The sequence below is a fragment of the Oryctolagus cuniculus genome, chromosome 15, assembly GCF_051225735.1.
Source record: "Oryctolagus cuniculus isolate XC-2025 breed Fujian yellow rabbit chromosome 15, ASM5122573v1, whole genome shotgun sequence".
NCBI lineage: Eukaryota > Metazoa > Chordata > Mammalia > Lagomorpha > Leporidae > Oryctolagus > Oryctolagus cuniculus.
This window is the reverse complement of record NC_142881.1, coordinates 54,185,757-54,201,843: the sequence shown is the minus strand read 5'-3', so window position 1 is coordinate 54,201,843 and position 16,087 is coordinate 54,185,757. Positions and strand designations below refer to the sequence as shown.

General features: G+C 42.6%; 1 protein-coding gene across 3 annotated transcripts in view; it reads right to left on the bottom strand.

The window, feature by feature from the left end:
• The window catches only part of ARID5B (AT-rich interaction domain 5B), a 182,231-nt gene that overhangs the window by 32,916 nt on the left and 133,228 nt on the right, over positions 1–16,087 (bottom strand). The window contains exons 1-4 of one of the 3 annotated variants that reach the window (XM_070057697.2): positions 13,953–14,190; positions 12,123–12,235; positions 5,729–5,933; positions 3,766–3,818 (exon numbers count right to left, since the gene is read on the bottom strand). In XM_070057697.2, the coding sequence (XP_069913798.1) occupies positions 3,766–3,818; positions 5,729–5,933; positions 12,123–12,235; positions 13,953–14,127 (546 nt within the window). In that variant the 5' untranslated portion in view covers positions 14,128–14,190. Of the gene's footprint in view, positions 1–3,765; positions 3,819–5,728; positions 5,934–12,122; positions 12,236–13,614; positions 13,746–13,952; positions 14,191–16,087 lie in introns of those variants that run through there. The other 2 variants (XM_008270095.5, XM_002718470.6) reach the window with 2 other exon arrangements.

Sequence of the window (16,087 nt, the reverse complement as noted above, 5' to 3'; positions counted from 1 at the left end):
CCTCTCACTGATACCAACGAAGGCTTAGACAAAAGTGCACAGAAGTCCCAGCAGGTCAGAGTCTGAAGCCTGCCGTGCTGACTCTGTGCGGCGCATTGCATCTCCCTGAGCCTGTTTTTCTTCTCTGTAAAATGCAGGTGTGAGACGGAGCAGAGCAAGGATCTCTTTTTCACTAAGTACAACTCAGAAAAAAAAAAATCTGGGGGCTACTCTTCCTCATTCAAAATGGAAATAGCTTACTGAGTCCTGACTTAGATCACCACCTTAGCAAATGGAAAAATACTTGTCTGAGACATTGTGCTACTCTTGAGTCAAGGGAACATTCATTTCTAGCCTATTTATATGGTAAAATCATAGAGGCCAATTTCTAATCTTTGATATTTGACTTACATGGGGGCCACTTTTTTTTTTTTTTTATTTAAAAGGCAGAGAAGAGAGAGAGAGAGGGAGAGAGAGAGATTCCATGTGCTGGTTCATTCACCAAATACCAACAATAGCCAGAGCTGGGCCAGGCCAAAGGCAGTTCCATCCAGGTCTCCCATGTGGGTGGTAGGGACCAAAGCACTTCACCTGCTGTCTACCAGGCTGCCCATTAGGAAGCTGGATTGGAAATACTGTACCTGGGCCTCAAACCAGACAATATGGGATGTGGGAGTCCCAAGTATCAACTTAAACCACTGTGCCTAATGCCCAGAGGATCACATTGTGAAGGGAAGGGTTATGGGGGACAGTAGGCCGAGATTAATAATCATTGTATAGCTGGCTTTGAATTTGCAACACCTCGGTAGTTTAACCGAAAGGATTCTCTGATTCTTAGGCCGGCCCAGCTCTCACTCCGGAGTGAATCCCAGGCTTGGGGTCTGGTCTGCTACTCATACTTTGAAGTTCCCAGTAGGACATTTGAGCCCCAGTTCCCAAGGAGTCTCTGGGAGCCACTGCTCTGGAAGACTCTACGGTCTCTCTTGAGTGCTAAACGATACAGGTCCACACTGGTTTTTGGTATCAGATCATCTCAGAGATACGAGGCCTTCAGTGTCTCTGTGATGAAAACATTAAGTCCGTGGACACTGGATATTACTGTACATCTCCTGGTGTCACTTCAAACCTGAATCCTCATCAAACACCTCATACTTTTATTTGTCAAAATACGCCAAGAACAAAATGTATTCTATTTGTAGGGGGTTCAAGAGCTTAAATAACTTCGTACAGGGCCAAGAGTCAGCATGCAGCATCTAGCAAGATGTGAGAAGACTGGGAAGGAGAAATTCTTCTCACGGGGCAGATGCCAATCTGGTCTTTCATATTTCCCCTCCTCCCCAGTGAAGGGAATCAGAGTGTCCCACCCGCAAAATGTGCCGCTTTCGTATAAGGATCAATTTGAGCTGAATCAACAGATACAGGAAGAGCTGCTGTTTTTCCCTTATCTACCCCAAAGCAAGGTGTACATTTCCCTTTTGTGAAGATGTCCCCAACAGCACCAGGAAGAGAAGAGCGACTCTTATCTCTGGAGATGAGCGGTCCCCTCCTGCAGCCCCCACTGTCTACTATGTGGCTCTGGGGCCTCCTCACTTGGTACCATCCTTTCCATCCTGCCCTCCACTCCCGCTTCAAGGTCACCTGGCCCAGCTCCCCACTTTAGTTTTAATCACTAAACTCTCTATGTCTGATTTGATTCTGCCGCCGTATCTCTCTCCCATTTGACTCATTCCCTCTTTCTCAAAGACCGTGATCTTTCATGTCTAAGTTTCATCTCTTCCCCAAATTCTGCTCAAACAGTACTGCAGCCACCAAGTCTTCCTTCTTTCACCTCTACTTGAGGTGTAAATTTACCTCTACAGGGCACTCATCTGTCTCCACTTTGTCCCTGATGATAACTACTGCCTCTCCTGACGATGAGTGTCTCAAGCACTGGCCCACTGGCCTAGATATTTTGCATCTCCTACAGTGTCTGACACAGTGGCTTGTATATATAAGATATTCAGTAAGCATGTGGTCAGCTGATTTGCTGATTGTGTGGTCACTCTTTCACTTAACAAAAGAATAAATAGTATGTGTTCAAGGAGTACCACTTATACCCTGAAATTTAACAGCAGTTTCTTCTGAACTCTATACCAATTTGCTGTTGCTTGGTGGGGAGGGGGAATCTTTGTGAAGTTACAAAAGTTACAAAAGCAGGAAAAACTGATTCTGTGAAATTTTCTGGCACTCTCCCTATCAGTGAATAACAAAAAGTTCCCAAGTTTAAAAAGACATTTCTTAATATTGTGCAATATCATGTAACTATCAACAGTCACAGTTCATAAGAATATGTATTATTATTCCTAATACTAAAAATTAGACTTAAAAGTCTAGGCTGTGAGGTTGACCCCTAAATTTATGAGAATAAGTTTTTTTTTCACTTGGATGAAAGCTACATTTAGGTTGAGATTTTACAAAACTATGAGCTAGAGTGGCAAGGAGTCCATATCCTGCCTGGTCCTATCAGCAGACTTGACCAAATGAAAGATTACAATATTTATTTTACATAGAGCACTTGATAAAAAAAATTCAAGTAAATTCATGTCTATGAAATGTATATTTTATGAGTAGTTTACATGACTATTATATTTCTTTATAAACATAAATATATATACAGTCCATATATTAAATAAATATTTTACAGGCTCATATACTCAAAAAGAATTTTTAGACAGCATTCATAGAAGATATCTCTACAGTAAATGCCAGATTTTCCAAATCACATAACACTTGCCAACATTTCCCATACCAAGCCCCTGACATCAAACCATTATAATGGTTTGTGGAACAATATGCTTTATCTGGCAAGAAACAATGATTATTATGCTTGGGCTGAAATGAATTTCATTTTCTTGACTTTGTGTCTCTTACTGTCATTTTACTATGGTACAGAGATATCCCAGATTACTGCTTAAGCAAAGAAAAAAATAATTTCTTATTCAATTGCAGAAGAAACTGCACAACTTAATCTGATCATTGTGTGGAAGAGAAAATATTTCCAGTGACGACATCTTCCTATGTCAATTGATTTTATTACAGATGCCATCTCTGTGTGCTGGATTAATGCAGCTCTTTCTTCTTATTTCAAGATCTTAATCTGAGTTTGTTGCTCTAACATTTTATTGGTTCAAAATACACGCTGTAAAAATCCGTGGCCATCAAATTTTCCTGTGGGCTAAAAATAACCCACTCCTGTCAGTTAGAATTAGCTGATAAAGAGTGTCAGAGCTTGTTCTGAATAAGTTTGATAACTTCCTGTTTATTCAGCACTGACCCTTGTCTAATAAAGCTGCTTTTGCCCTAGAATGAGAGGAGATTCTGCTGCATTCTATTCCTTAATGGCCAATACTGATTACTTTTGAAAGCCTTTAATACATTTCCCATATTAGACATGAACAGATGTCAGGTATGTTGCCAAGAGAAATTTCTTTTATGCAATCTTGGCTTGTTGTACAATAATAGCCCTTTCTCAACATGGGAAAAAATTACAGACCCAACTAATTTCCCTGACAGGGGAGAGTTACATATGTTTTCCACTTGTAGTTTTTACGACAAGTTTACAATTTTGCCAAACCTGGAACTAATTGGGACTGTTTCCAAAAGTGGCCCAATAAACCCCCAAAAGTGTAGAGCCATTCAAAAAAGGCAGCCAATGACGGTTTGCTTTTGCATTTTCTACATTTTGGTCAAAGGAGGGGGGGAAGTAAGATTGCAAAATTACTTCATTTAAGTTGCTTAAACACTTACTGTTTCATATCCTCCCAGTTTTTGAGCAGCTTGAAACATAGTCCAAAGGTTAACTGTTAGAGGGACAATAAGTATTTAGATAAGCATTGCATTAACATATTTCCAAGAAATGTCAATTAAAACATTTTTTTTCAACGAGAAAGAGAAAAAAAAACACTAACGTATCACAGAGAGCTAAGTTCTTAGGAAACAATTTGCCAAAGGGCATTCAACAGCAGAATCTATTTTTAACACTTAAAATATTTCTTAATCGTCACAAAATGATGGAGATAGTTCTACTTTCAGGACAAAGGACAACACGGTTTTAGTCCTGTTACTGTCAACAGAGCAAGAAAAGCTGAATTAGAGCATCCTTGGGAAAAAGTATTTCAGAATTGGGGTTGATTGTGTTCAGCCCTTAGAAAGAAGCCATTCATTAAACAGTACTACATAATGCTTCCCTCAGATAAAAACTCTCTAGGATCAATAAATAACAGCCAACTTAATATATGATTACCTTCTTAATCGAATGGCTGATGACAACACTCTAATAAAGGCTTACATTGTATTTCACTACCACGTGATGCCTTGCAATGAGCAGGAAAATATTTCACTTGCAAGGCAGCTGTGATACAACAGATGAGAGGGAAGGAAGACATTCATTCACACAGGAATTGAGTCATGAACCCTCCTGGTCCTCTAACTTGTTTGTGTGATGTCGCAAATATATTTTTTTCCAAGCAGGGCTTGCCTGTGTTTAGGTTGTTAAACAACTATGCTCAATTGCTAGCAACTCGTTCATTTATACCAAATACCCTGGAACGAGACTACTATGGATCTGATTCTTTTACAAGAGGGGAAAATTGAACTTCAAGTAATTCCTTAGTAAGGGAAATGAATAAAATGAAAATTAGAACAACAACAACAAAAAAGGCTCTGTGACACAACATGTTCGTAAAGCCTCATTGAACCTTGCACTATTTCAAAGCTATCAAGAGCCCTGCGTCGGCCTTGATTTAATCTGAACCAATGCATAATGCAACAAAGCTGTTCATAGTACATTAATTTTACTTCTATTTCAAGCAACCAGTTTTCCGACAAACATTGTAATCATTCCTAGTTATATAAGTTTATAATGGCTGCGAGTGTTCTCTTGCAATCAGTGCCAATTGCTATTAGGTATGTAAATTGTTATGTAAAACATACAGGTTTGACATTCTTCATCAAAATGACACATGGTTTTAATCTAGGGAGATACGTTTGGAGAAAATACTATTTCAAGCCAGAGGCTCATCGCTTCGTGCACCACTAAATCCAGACAGAGGCAAAATATATATTCACTTGCGTACTCAGGGCAAGATCTGGGCTTTTCTTTTTTCTTCTATTATTATGGAATTCTCATCAGCTATGAGTTCCTGTTCTCTTTACATGGGATGATACTTAAAGGCACATGTGAAAGTAATTGAAAACTGGGCCCTCTGTTCAAATCTGTGCGTTTCTTGTTTCTCTGAAGTCAGATTTTTGTTATCTTTTAACAAATTTGGGGCTTAGGAAATGTGTTTTCTCTTGGTGGTTGTTTTGTCCACCTTTAAATGTCCTCCTTTGAAAAGCTGTCTTTTCCCAGGCAACATCTGTGCCTGATAAAGCTACGTCATATTATTATCTCACAAGAAAGGCGGTGCAGACACTCGAGACTGACAAAACAGAAAATGAGAAACTTTCAACATGTCTATTTCCAGTCATAATCAGTGGATTCAAGCCTATAAATATCTCATTGCAACTGTCCCAGAAGGGAACAATGTAGCGGAAAAAGGCAGGGAAAAAATTCTTGGCTTGGATGATTTGTAGATTTAGTATAAACAGAGAACACCATCCCTAGATTAGGATTTCAACATAATCCTGAGTCCAAAAAAAAAATTTTTTTTTTCAATTCAAAGAATCTCAGCGATTTTGATATTTCAGAAACAAAAACAAGTATACTTACTCTGTTTAAAACCTAAATAAGGGATTCGCTCTATGGGCGTTTTCCTTTCTTTCATGTATTTATAAAGTGCCACCAAGAAGGCCTGTTCATCTGCCCTGCACTCCTCACCAATAGCAAGCTTTGGTTTTTCTTCATTGGAGACTTTTTTACAGTTATTGTGGTTATTCTTCGGTTTGGTCAAGGCTGACCTGGCCTCACATTTCACCTGGAAAAGAAAAAAGTACACCTTTTCAAATAGGGCAGGGCTCTGGAATGCGTGCAAAGATGTAGCCGGGGTTGCTGCTCACAGAAGGGGAAGGCTGAACCGATGGGTGGCACTGGCCCTGAAAGGAGTTTCGAGGTACCACTGAACCTGATTGTCTTAGATCAGGGGATGCTAGACTTCTTAAAGGGCCACACAGCAACCACCACAGGTTTTTGAATCATACAGTCTCTGAGATCATAGGCAATATGTAAATGAACGATTCCATTAAAACTTTATTGACAGAAACACAGAGCCAGTGGGCCACAGTTTGCTAATCTATCCCAGCTTCTTTTAGATTCTTTCTAAGTATAACCGATATGAAACAAGAAATAGTATTTGCATCTGGTAGAACCATTCCTTTGCCTCTTTATATATTTTATTTTCCTAAGGGGCACCATCCATCAAGGTTCTTGAATAAACCCTGACTTTTTAATAAATTGTCCCATATCGTACACTTTGTATCAAAATGAAAGGTGCATTTATTGCTTCGTAGGAAATTTATCTGCTTGCTACTCTCACCAGCAAACTGGAAAAACATGCCAGCAGCAGGAACACCAGCAAGCTCTCCGCTGTCTGTCACCTGGAAGTGTTTCTCAGTAGGAAACAATGGATCCCACTCTGTAATGAGAACTCCTTGCTTTTCAGGCAGCTCTGAGAGTATAAGACACGTTAACTTGCCACAAAATGAAGGGTAGAGGTCAGCTAAAACCCAACAAGAGTAAGTGAAAGGTTCCATAATTAAAAAAATAAATGGCGGCGAATGGTCTTCCTTCCACACTCTGGGCGGATGTGGGGCTCGGCCTACGGAGTGGCTCACCTAATGTTCCCTCCTCACTGCCATGTTCTACAAGAGTCCTTTGATGGTTGTTAAATAGAACGCTAAGTTGCTGAGCTATTTTAATTGTAAAAAGGGGAAGTACAAAGGGTCAGACTTTGAGTTCAAGTGCGCCCATGGGGAATGTGTACATTCCAATATTCTTTACATCTCCGTATCTAACATCGGCTGGGAAGAGGGCAAGTGCCGGGGAAATGTTATGAATAAAAATGTCCCACATACTCTACAGTGCGCTCCATTTCAGATTTTTGAACTTTTCTTTCCCTGCAGATCTTCCTTCATAAGTACTAAGAACATAAAAGACTATGCTTATTTATTAAAGGAAAGGGTGCCCTCTGCAAGGGTTTTCTTTATTGCTTATTCTCTCAAGTGAACATGTTCGTTTGATATCTTTAGACTGGTCTTGGAGAAATAAAATTTCATGCACAACTCACTCAACAGAGGGTCTAGAAGAGATTTTAATGTTTAAGGGGCTGTGGAATTGGGGTTAAATATATTATCCACATAACATTTTCACTTACGATATTCTCAGACTTTAGTACTTTGTAACATTCTATTAAGAACATCCTGTGAAATTTTATGTTGTCATCATTTTTCGCTTTCAAATTTTAGGTTGTTGGGGCTAAAGTTCTGATGAAATGTATGATTTAATGGCTTCTTGAAATCATAAAATCACTCCAGTTGTAATCTGCATTGCTTCCCAGCCTTTTCTGAATAGCTAGGTTCTATTCTTTTTTTTAAAAGGATTGATTTGAAAAGCAGAGTTACAGAAAGACTAAGAGAGACAGAGAGAAATCTTCCATCTGCTGGTTCACTCCCCCGAATGGCTGCAATGGCCAGGCTGAGTCATGCCAAAGCCAGGAGCTCCCTCAAGTACTTGGGCCATCTTTTGCTGCCTGGCTGGATGAGAAGTGGAGCAGCCAGGACTCGATCCAGTGCCCGTGTGGGATGGTGGCATCACAGGTGGCAACTTAACCCACTATGCCACAACGCTGACACTAGTCAGGTTCTGTCCTAAGCTCTATTAAGTATTATCTCATTTTGTGTCCACAATCCTAATATGGTCGGTATTATTCCTGCATTAGAGATAAGGCAAGTGAGAAACAGGGTGAGCAGCACATGTACAAGTTAGTAAGCGGTGAGTCTGGGATTTTGAGCTCAAGTGGCCCCAGTCTAGGGCTTGTGGTTTTAAACATTCTACTGACACTCTTAAAAAGATCAAATTGGGAGTCAAAACAAACTTCAAGTTAAAAAGCACATCATATTACTAAGCATGACAAAACATACCATTTAGAAATGTGACGTATCAAATGAGAAGTAAAAGATAAAACCAGGTGGTTTCCAAAGTGTAAAAGAACTCTGTCCCTTCTGCTGTACAGTGAACAAAATGGAAGGAAAGCAGTGACACAGAGCACCCAGAGTGGACACAGTGCTGTGGGCTTTCCCCACTCTGCGGTCAGGTCATCAGAATCCTAACAGGCAGACACTGAGCCCCATTTTCCCGCGGAGAACACAGAAGCTCAGCAAGTGAGGGGCCGACATCTGGGTTTGGAACTCAGCTCCACTTCCCTCCAAACCTCAGGCTCGTTAGAAACAGGAGTAGAGCGAAGGGCTGTGTAGAAAGCAGGCCGAGTCTTGCAGCGATAGCAGGCCACTTATCTCAAGGATTACGAGGTCCAAAGCACCTGTTAAGGGAGTATGTGGTGCGCTCCTCAGTGTCAGTGTCCAGACGCCTACTTAACTCTCTGCCTCACCTGTGTGGAAACAGCCAGAGACAGCAGGAAAGTGCACAGGGGGTGCACAAGCCAGGTGGGAAGTAGTTCAGATCACGGCACAGGCTCCAGATGACGCCAGGCTGCCACCTACTGAACTCCATCCTGAGCAGTGGGCTCGCCCCACGCTGCTCCTGAGGGAGCCAGGGGCTGGGCTGGAAGTGAACAAGTGCACGATGCCTTCCTTTCTCCTACTAGCTTGAGACATTTTTTTTTTCCACGTAACATAAATGGGCTCTTTAAAGTATTATTCTGTTCCGAGTAGGACCAAGTCAAGTTCCTGCCTACATTTTTTCACATTTACCCAAAACATTCTCAGCACTTTAATCTATTGAATTATTATAGTGCAGGTGTTAATGGAAACAGGAGCTAGTTATCATGGTGACCTTGAGAAAGCTCAAGCTTTTGATGGTGACAGTTAATTACCAGATCTATTTTTTTCCCTACCTGAACACCATACACCTGTTGAGCTCACTAAGAACCTTGGGGTTTCCAGAGTGATTGAGGAAGTGCTAATTAAAGAATCAACATTTAACGTTTCCAATGAATCACTACCTATTTGATATTAACCGCATCCTTCCACGGGATTGAGTTATAACTAATCCAGCCTTCCACTGGGATAGCATGATGTGCTGAAGCAGCAAAAAAAAAAAAAAAAAAAAAAAAAAGGCTAGAATTTTAATCTCAGCTTGGTCACTAACTTGCTAGGTGACCCTAGCTTCTTCTTCAGTGAAGTAAGTATGACCCCTGGGAGCGGTTCTGAGGACCCAACGAAATGAAAAAATATTGGAAATAATGGAAGTATCACATTTGTGAGATATCAAAGGTATGTTTGTGATTTAAGCGAAAGAACATATTGCACACCCTAGTTCCCTTTCTTACATTCTTTTTTGAATATAAACCACCTGTTACACACGTCTGGCCTTTGGAAAATGCTTACAGGATATGAGAAATCATTTTCCTTCCATCCATATAGATTTTTCACTAGAGACATAGGCCAAGACCATTTCTTTTTCACAGATCATCCTAGGAACAGGCCTGGGCCTCAGCTCTGCTGAGAGCTGCTGCTTTAAGGTGAGCGCAGGGAAGTGGCAGCATTTGGGTGGGACACATTCATGGTGGCTTCAGAGAACGCACGGTTTCCTTCCATGTGGTATCTGCTGTCTTTGGGAAGCCATGGAATTCTCTTCCCTGGAGAACAGGTTTTGCAGAGCCCTGTTCTCATTGAGAAACTACAACCTTTTGAGGGCGACAGGAAAATTACTGATAATGAACACAACAAACCCAATGGATTGCATTCTAGGAACTTTGCTGTGTGGAGTTGCACGAAACTGGTACTTATCCACTCAGATGGTCTGTTTCAGGTACATGGGAAACAGTCACCCAGATCTTGGTCATAAACTCAAACAGCTCACTGTCACCTAAAATTCTGCTTCCAGTTCAGCAAATGATCAGGGGGCCACAGTCTTATAGCCTTCGTTGCAGCATTTCATGGGAAGAGGCCACTTGAAGACACACATGTGTTTCTAATGGCTGTCCTGGTCCCAGATGCTGTTTGTTCATTCTGTATCAATTTTAATGTCTGTCTGTTGGTGCCAACAGACAAGTTCACCATACTTCGAACTTGCCAGTGTTTTAGCTGAAGTGTTCTCATCAGACCTGCTAGAAGTGGCCAAGGCAGAATTGTAATCCAAGACTCCACAAAGAGCCGAGCCATTAGACCAGTCCCCAAGAGCTGAGTGCAGTGTGACACTGATCGCTTTACCACTGAACATCTGCAGTGCAAGCAAGATCCGTCTCCTCATACAGGTTCTGCGTGGTAGCACTGGTGGGAGGTGGCTGAATGGGTCACTCAGAAAACCCAGGCTTGACTTGTATCCATCTTAAGGAGGATAAGTCACTGAAGATCATATGCAGCCTGCCTGTAGAGCCCGCTCCTGTCCTCTGATTTGCAGGCCTGGGAGTGAGTCCTGAGCTGCCTTCCATGGAGAGAAACATTGGAGATACTGTACTTTCAGATCAATTGTATAAGTTTTGTAAAATTCCCAGAGAAACCCTGGAAGTGACTCCAAATGACCAGGGAAGGATCTTCTTCCTGCTGGGCTTAGGTGCAGACTATGCAGGAGTAAACACGTGATGTCACCCCCGAGGGTAAGGACCAGCACTACTCAAGGCACAGGCAGTGCAAGCTCTGCTGAATATTATGGTCCTGGAACCTTCTCCTTGCATTCTGCATTGTCTTTCAGGAACTTGCAGACTACAGCGATAAGGAATGGTCTGTCCCTGGCGGCACGCTTCTAGACCATGGAACCCAAGGAAGGCAGTTCAGCCTCCAATGTTCCTTACAAGAAGATGTCATTATGCCATTTGTGTGGCCTGCCCCGGAGAAGACTGAACAAGCAGAATGGATATAACATTAGGGAAATAGTTTTTTTGTTTTTAGCCAGAAAATGGAAGGTGCACATTTCAGAATCTTGAAAGCATAAAGAAATCCTAACCAAAAAAATCCTAAGAATTCTTGTGAAACAATCATACTTGAAGAGTAAAAAGAATCTGAATGTTTAGAATTTACTTCATTACACTGTTGGGGGGGTGGGTGAGGAAGGGGGAATGACATGGAAGACAAACAGGGTTGTAAACACAGAATGGAACTCAGATTTTTTTCTACATCAGAATCTCCCAAATTTACCAATAGTCAAAACTCGAACATTTTCAGAAGTTTAGTTCTTGTACTGGAATCGTGGTATCAGTTGAAATCTGGCCTAGAATTTATGTTCTAAAGGGATTACTGTAATCTTTGACACAGAAATAACACCTAAACATAAACACTGAATTAAACAGCACCAGGGAAATCTGACCCAAGCCCACCAAAATCCAAAAAGTAAGTCTAAGCTATGACATGACACTTTGCCCTCCCTGATGTGAAACACTTTGGACTTCTACTTTCAAGATTCAAAAAAGGCTTAGGCAAAATGAGCCCTGGATTTTCTTTCCACATTAATAGAGCTCTTTTAAAAATATATAAAGATATAAATAGGTATATGTAAATATTTATATAAATATATATGTAAATATTTTGCTATGTATCTTTACTTTTACTTTGATGTAAATTAGAGGTGACCTTGGAAAGTACTAACTGAAAAGATTAATTCTAGCCATTTCTAATTTCATCCTCTGTTAATCTCTGAAACATATTTAAATGAACACATTCAGAAAGAGGATGGTTCAGCTGGTCTATTTTTGATACGAGCAGAGTAAACTATGTCATTGTGTCACCTACTATGAAATCTCAGCCTCAGTGACGTGGGTGCTTAATCATCTGTCCTTTACCCAACAGGCCAAAGTGGGAAGCGGGAAGTCTTTCTGTTGACTAATCAAAATGCGTCCCTCCCTCCATCCCCCAGCCTCCAGACACAGCGTACAGTGCCAAAGTCAGATTCTGCCCTGGAAACTGCCACCAAGACACAGAGCAGAGAGATAAAGAGAAACAAGGAAAAATGAAGAGACGCAGCAAAATGAATGTGATGGAGCAAATGATCCTACCTTGGCAACAGCTTTGCCATCGGAATTATTGTTGGAATCCTTTACGCCACTGAATGAATCTCTTCGTTGCGGGCATGGTTTCTTTTTGCGTGGTCTGCCTTTAAGATTTGGCGCTGAAAACAAATGGAGAATAATTTGACACACACTCTCATTACACGGGCTCCCTTATGAAAGATGAAATCTCAGTGCAGTGGTCCCTCTCAAATTCTTCAGAGAAACATGTATCTGTGGCAGCCAACTCTCACTGTATGCTTCCCTCTCTAAAGGGTTACATCCTGGTAGACTATACACTTCTGTACATGTGTCCCAAAGCCATCTATGGCTCTTTAACATATATAATTAATATCAATAAAAGGAAGCCCTAACTCTGAAGGCTGATGATACAGAAAATCCCCTTCCCTACTCTGAGAAAAGAAGCATTCAGGGCTAACAGACAACCTTGAACCTGGCTTTGAGATCATTCTTTGTCTTTTGCTTTGTATCTTGTTTTCAGAAACCTAAGTGATGTGCCTGCCAGCCCATAAGGGTAGCCAAATAACACAGCATTTGAAAACATCTCTCTTTGAAAGTGTGTGGCAACATGAGCAGTTTCCCAAATTATCATACCGATGAAGTCAAGAGAGAGCTGTAGAGAGAGACATTCACAGTAGCAAGCTGGAAAATATTATTACATGTATTTACTAATAATATTGCGACTGGCATGTTTCAAATCTCAACAAACCTGGCAGATGCATTTCAATCAGCATGCTGGCTGCCTGTCTGAGGGTTTTTTAAAACAACTTTCAGAGATGACTCTGGGGTTAGGCTGACTCTACTGGGGCTATACTTTTTAAAAGCCATAGACAAGAAGACAAATCAAAGTTCTATTTCCTGCTTACTGTTGAGTTCAGTATCTTTTCACATCTCCCAGAAAGGCAGGGGGTGGGGGAGGCTGCTGTTTATTGAGTGCCGGGAGTGTCCGGCATCAGCTTTCACATTTCACTTCATCAGTCACCCACGTCAAGCAAAATTAAAACCGACCAAGTAACCCACCAGCCCCTGAACAATTCCGAGCTAATGAATTAGACCCCAAACAATTTCTTCCAGACCTTCCCAGGTTCCCGCACATTTCATTCCTCTAAGGGATGATTATGACACTGTCAACTCTCCACAACCACGAGCGCTCTTAATTGTTGTGAACCTTACTTATGTCAGGCAGTTAAACAGTGGTTCCAGGACATTTTACACTGTCCTCATTCTACAAACACAATTAATCCTACTAATTTGATTTTCTACCGCGCACACACAGTTTTGTTCTCGGTAAAACACAGCAGAGCACAGCCGACAATCAGAGAGGCAGAAAAAGTTTCCAAAGCGACTCCTCAGCCCAAACCCGCACTCCTCCCAGTCCCCAGAACGCCGGTCTGAAAGTCCAGCCCAGAGAGCCAGCCAAGATCGCTCAAAGGTAAACAAGTCCACAAACAAACTCAAGCGAAGAGAAAGTAGCGATTACCCATTCCAGTCGACAAACATCTGCCTGATTGCTCGCTGTCTGCGCTCCCGAAAGCTACAGCATGTGACTGCGCCCCGGCCACATCCCTGGAAGTCTGGACGTGGTGTGGATGTCAGCTTCCCTCTGAGTGCGAGCTGCGAGGCTCAGCGCTCTGCTTACAACTGCCCTCCCCCGGCAGCTCCATTACTCATGTAAACACACAGCAGTGACTAGCACCGAGTGTGTGGGATGAGCTCTGAGGACTCCGCCGAGCTGCCAGACTGGCAGGGAGGGCTGTGCGCTCCCCACCTCCCTGCTTGGGGCTGGTGATTTCATCCGCCTGCTCGGCCCATGCTGACCTCCTGCTCGCCTGTCACAGCGCCATGCCACGTTCTGGGGATCTGACACGGTCCACGGCCTGGAGCCAGGGCGTGGACCATTTTGTTTAGAAGACTCTGGGTAGCACAGAAGTGTTTCCACAACTGACCCAAGCGCTAAGACTTTAATGACTGCGAGGGAAGGATGTCCTTTCATGTCCCTTATCAAAATAACAGCCCAAGCCAAAGCTTACAGAAGCAAACCCAAGTTGAGGTAGCAGGTCCGAGGCACTGATGAACAGAAACCAAACAATACTGTCTCTGTTCCAGCTACTATGATCTCCTCTCGCTAGCATTTTGGTGAAAAGCACTTAAACCTAACAGGCATTTATTTCCAGAAAAGCTTTCAAATCCCAAAGGCCTTTTTGAGACGGAGGACTTGTATCCAGCATGCTGTTTTAAATACTGACAGCGAAGATTCCAGGAACTGACAAGAAAAGTCCTCCCCAAACTGGGTCTATTTTCTCCATTCTTTTGAGCTGTTTTCAAAACCCAGAGAAGCACATGTCCTTCCAGGGCTGATTCTGAGAATTACAAACTTAGAACAGACCAGCCAGCACCTAATATTCTAGTCATACAAATGTCAACACTAAATGGGATTCGATCAAGGGAGAAAAAGTGAGTATCTGGAGAGGGCAGGTATGTTTAGGTAAATGCTATCCTGTCATATCCCTCCTCCACTCTCCCTTCTGAACTTGTTTTCTATCCTTTCCTCTGGAACCTGGCACTAAGTTCCCTGGACTTTAACTTGTGTGTGTGTGTGTGTGTGTGTGTGTGTGTGTGTGTGTTGGGTTTATTATTATACTAGACTGGAGAGTTCTTAAGGGCAGGACCGTGCCAGATTCATCTTTCATCTGCTCCAGCACAACACCCAGCAGGGAGCATTGCATAACAAGGATCTGTTGGATGAACAAGTGACTAATGGAAATAAAGATACCCACACAGTCCTCTTTCCAGTCCTCACTGGCTGGGCCTGCCAGCCTGACCACGTGGGATCCTCGTCACCCGGGGCACCTATACACTTGCCACCACCTTTCCTACTCACACTTCACAGGGCACTGTGTGGGAAATTGGGAGGGGAGACCTAAGGCCTTTGGTTCTTGGTTATGGTTAAGCCATGGAGTCTGGCTTCTTGGTAGGACCCTCATCTCCTTCCGCCTGCAATGCACAGATGCCCCAAAGAGCACCGACGTGCAAAGTCCCAGGGAGAATGGAGTGCAGGATGCAGTAGCAGCCTCCAAAATACAATTAGAGACCTTTGGGATTTCAGAAGACCTCAGGTGAAGCTTAAAGACTTGAGTGACTGGCCTTGGGAAAGAGCAGAATTCTGGTCCCCAGACTACATCTTTTTTGGGCCTAGGGTCATGAAAACAAATCATTTGCTAAGGCTGGTGGTTGAAAACAAATGCATTAGGATGTGGTGGTGCTCAGAGGTCTGGTGGAGCTCTGGACTTTAATTTTTTGGCATAAGAAACAGCCCCAGTGGCCAGTGCTGTGGCACAGCAGGTAGAGCCGCCATCCACAGCACCAGCATCCCATATGGGCGCCGGTTCGAGTCCCAGTTGCTCCACTTCCAATCCTGCTCTCTGCTATGGCCTGGGAAAGCAGTAGAAGATGGCCCACATCCTTGGACCCCTGCACCTGTGAGGGAGACCTGGAAGATGCTCCTGGATCCTGGCTGTTGCTGCCATCTGGGGAGTGAACCAGAAGATGGAAGATCTCTCTCTCTCTCTCTCTGCTTCTGACTCTCTGTAACTCTGCCTTTCAAATAAATAAATAAATCTTAAGAAATAAAGAAAGAGAGAAAGGAAGAAAGAAAGAGCCCCACCCTCTTCCAGGTGCCCTGAACAATCTATACCTGTCTTCCCCTGGAAAGATCCAGAATCCTGACTCTAGTGCCTTAGGTGAGACCGACCTCCACCTGGGAAGCCAACAGCACCCCAACTGGTGCCCTTATCAGTTCTACTTTGACAAAACATAGTGTAAGCAGTAAACACACAGTTACTCTTACATGTGCACATAATCCCCTGCCCAGTCTGAGCCTGGCTCATCAGAGAATTCAGCGCATGCCTTTAGCACGAATGTTTTCAGTATTATGCAGGCGTAACAACAGGAGC